This window comes from Atta cephalotes, assembly GCF_000143395.1.
Source record: "Atta cephalotes unplaced genomic scaffold scaffold00009, whole genome shotgun sequence".
In the NCBI taxonomy this organism is placed as follows: Eukaryota; Metazoa; Arthropoda; class Insecta; order Hymenoptera; family Formicidae; genus Atta; species Atta cephalotes.
The window spans coordinates 1,253,824-1,257,730 of record NW_012130073.1 but is presented as its reverse complement, the minus strand read 5'-3'; the positions used below and the strand labels follow the sequence as shown (position 1 = coordinate 1,257,730).

Below are 3,907 nucleotides of genomic sequence, written 5' to 3'. Positions count from 1 at the left end.
CATTTAAAGGTTAAGTCTCACGATTAAAGTACTATTATTAAAGTAATTTTACTTCTATCGATGATATTTTAGTCGTTCTTTCTATCTTTTTCTTCTCATTTCTTCTCTCCCTCCTCTCTCTCTCTCTCTAATTATTCATATATAACAACAAATAAATAGATAGTATCTGTCAATGATCATAATTACTATTAACATGGAGAGAATTTAATGAATCAACGACTTGCTTAAGTGATTGCATCTTCTGTTGAAACATGAAGTTCTTACTTTACTCATTATTGTGTATCAACTTTAAATATTAATTGATGAAAACTGCGAGGGTGAGTAATATAAATCACATTGTCTCACTCACTAAACAATCCAGTTAAATAGCAAACACGCTAAAGAAGACATTTCAAGGAAGCTGATGTTTCTGACACAAATACTACTTATCGATTACTTCTCTTTCTCGTATGTATTGCAAACGCTAACGGAACTTGTTAGCTCAATACTTAGTATATTCTCACTAATAATGTTCTTTTTTCCCTAATTCTCTTATACAATTATTCACACATATCCAATCCTTTCTTGAGATATGTTTGTCATTTTTCATTCACGTTTTCGATAAACTACAATACAATGATTAAATTTGTTATATAGTATTATACAATGTTTGTTACAATAAACATTTCCAAAATAATCCTAAGGCTCATCACGATATTAGCCTGACGATCAGACTTTATCCAATTTCTATGGATAGATATTTTTGATAAAAGTGACAAAAATGCAACACGCACATTAATTATGGATCTTTCTCTTTAATTTCTTGCGTTATTGATATAAAATTATGAATTAAGACAAGAATAAATAAAAAAAATCACATAATTCTTATATATGCCTCAAGCGTCCGTACTGAAAAAAAAATCCTCTGTCAAAAAGACGTCTTCGTCAATAAAACAAATCTCTATATAGCATGAATTATACAAATCCATTTTGTAATATACATGTGTCATCAATCACATGCGTCTTTTGTATCTTGGCTGATATCAACTGATTCATTCTTACTTCAAAGCTTACTCGAATTTAACACCACCAAAAAATCAATTCTGATAATGCGTGTTTAAGGCCCGGTTTTTCATTTGATAGTTAACCTGATGATAAAAATTGTATTTTTCTATTTATGATTGATCATTAAACTGATAATTTTGTAATGAACTTTTAAAATTACTACTACAAAACCATTTTAGTAATTAATCATACATAAAAAAATACAATTTTTTATTTTATCACTGAGTGTAAGTAAATATAGAGTGTAAATATAAATCACAAGTTAATCAGATACAAAAAATCGGGCCTAAATAGTTTGTACCATGTATTATTTTGAATGCAGTAGTGTATTTAGAAATAGACATGATCTATATATAATGTTAACATTTACCGGTACAGCAGCTCAAAGCTGAGTATCAATGTAAATCTCTGTTAAGAAAATTCAAAACAAAGTTAGTAACAACTGCTCAAAAACGTACAATAATAGAATATTTCATTAAATAAAACTTCTAATTTGTACACACATATACAATCTCAAAAATTAAACTATCAATATGTGGTAGCCAAAATATCGCAACGAGGACAGAAAATCGCCTCGATTCTTTTTTTATCGTATGTATATATATAATTACAATGTGTAATGTGCGAGTCTGACACTTCTATGCTATGAACAAGCCCATAGTAGCTCAATATAACATTGAAACTTCAGGAAGAGTTTAATCGAGAAGCAACGTAAGCAATTTACACTTCCTTACACCTATTTCTCCATCGGCGTTTGTCGGTTAAAAATCATGAATATAGAGATTTGGATTTCGAGGATTTTGAGTGTACGGACGAAGAGTCGCCGTCTCAGTATGAGAGTCTTTAATTGAGTCAGTCGCGTCTTTGTCACGTTCGTGGTCGCTCAACTCCTGGGAAAACTCTCTTTGAAGGACGTTTCTGACCTCTTGAGGTATGTCCTCTTCCTTGACCTCTTGCAAAACGTTTTCCAGCTCTGAATTTCTTATGTAAACCAACATATAAGCGTTAGTGCAATGTTTCACAGCCATAGACATGTCCTCGTCTTGACCACCGTAGTTATGTTCAATAGCTTCCTGTTTTGTACATCGTGAGACAACATCGTCATCGAACTTACACCACTGTCACAGAACAGATCGAAAAGTTTCAGGAAGATTGCAACATAATAAGACATTTAGATCATATAATTTGTTGAAATGTAAATAAAAAAAATAGTACGGGGTATTCTAAGTAATAACAATTATATACTTTTTTGAACTTTATCATAAAATAAATATAAAAACTGTATGAATGAAGACAAACTAATTTGATTACAATTAAAAAAATAGATTACAATAATTATTATATCTATACATATATATGAATACATAGTTGTACAAGTATAAATCAAAATATATTTAGTAAAAGATTCGTAAATATATGTTTAATTTATATAGATATTAACATTAAATTTAAACATAAAATCTTTTGCTTACTTTGCCATCGCCAGCGGGATTAATAAATACAACATAATGTCCTCCATGATTATCGCCACTATGAACCAGAACAGCGTGTAATGTGTAATCCGCACTTGTTGTTTCTTTGTTTTGCAGGTATTTTCCAAGACTAATTTTTTCATAAAACTCAAACCTTTAAAAATAAATATACACAACTATATTTTTATATGTCAAAAAAAATCAAAAATTTATATTTTTTTATCTTTATAAAAAGAAGAATGTTAGAAAGAGACTCACTTCTGCGCAAAAACGTGCAAGTAAACGTGGTATTTTTTAACAAACTTTAATCTGAATATGATAATATTAATAAAAAATTCGAAGTGAATAGGAACACTTAAAAAAAATTAAGCACGAACATCAAATTTCAATGTTTTTGCTCAATTTTTGAGGTGTTTTCCAAATGCCCGAACTTTTTAATAATTTTATAATTTATCGTGTATCCCGATTAAAATCAACAAAAAACTTTCATTTACATCTTTTTGAGAAAAAATTGGCCCTTTTCTAACATCTTCCAAAAAATTAGAGCAAACTTTTATCCAAAAAGATATAAGTAAAGAAAATAGTTTTTTGTAGATTTTGACTTCTTGAAAACAATAGTTATTAAAAAGTTCGTAATGTTTGGGGAACACCTTGAAAATTAATTAATTAAACAAAAATATTGAAACTTAGATAAATGCACCATGTTCGTATCAATTCAATTTTCATAGTTCCCCAAACACTATGAACTTTTTAATAACTTTATCATACCAAGAGATCAAAATCTACAAAAAAAAACATTCCTTTTATTACACTTTTTTTGAATGACCCTTTTTAATATCCTTTGTACTTTTTAAAATACAATCATATTGTATGATCATTATAACTAAAATAAGCAAATTAATGAATTTGAATTTCTTACCTGTCGTTAAATTTGACTGAACAATCCGTAACCGGGTCATACTGAAAACGCATTAAATGTAGGTGTAAAACTGGTGGAAACGATGAAAAGATGACGCCTTTTTCCGCTTCCTGTAATCCGTGTTCTCCTGCATCATATTTATTATCTCCATCAAGACTTTCTGTACTCACATAATCACTAAAAGATTCGTAAACTGAAATACAAAAAATTTATTAGTTCTTTGTTACTCAAACATTATAGATAAAAACATAATATTAATTTTTATCCTTACTGTTTTTCTTGCCCTTTATATTTAACTGTATATCATAAAATGTTTCAACCCTTGTGGATTTGTAGTCTATATTTTTACACTTGATAAAGGAGACCATTTTTCCTTCAAACAATTTTGGCACTGTACCTTCCACGCATGTTCCCTTCATTTTGCTCTCCAACTTGTCTAATAGCTAAATTTTCACACGATTAGTTTTGTGTG

The 3,907-nt window shown here is 29.1% G+C and overlaps 1 protein-coding gene across 1 annotated transcript in view; it reads right to left on the bottom strand.

Annotated features, from left to right (window-relative positions):
- Positions 1-3,907, bottom strand: part of LOC105627448 (ubiquitin carboxyl-terminal hydrolase 7) — a 15,877-nt gene that overhangs the window by 5,460 nt on the left and 6,510 nt on the right. Inside the window, exons 7-10 of the mRNA XM_012208731.1 lie at positions 3,707-3,878; positions 3,436-3,628; positions 2,517-2,670; positions 1,968-2,162 (exon numbers count right to left, since the gene is read on the bottom strand). Coding sequence (XP_012064121.1) covers positions 1,968-2,162; positions 2,517-2,670; positions 3,436-3,628; positions 3,707-3,878 — 714 coding nt within the window. The remainder of the gene's footprint in view (positions 1-1,967; positions 2,163-2,516; positions 2,671-3,435; positions 3,629-3,706; positions 3,879-3,907) is intronic.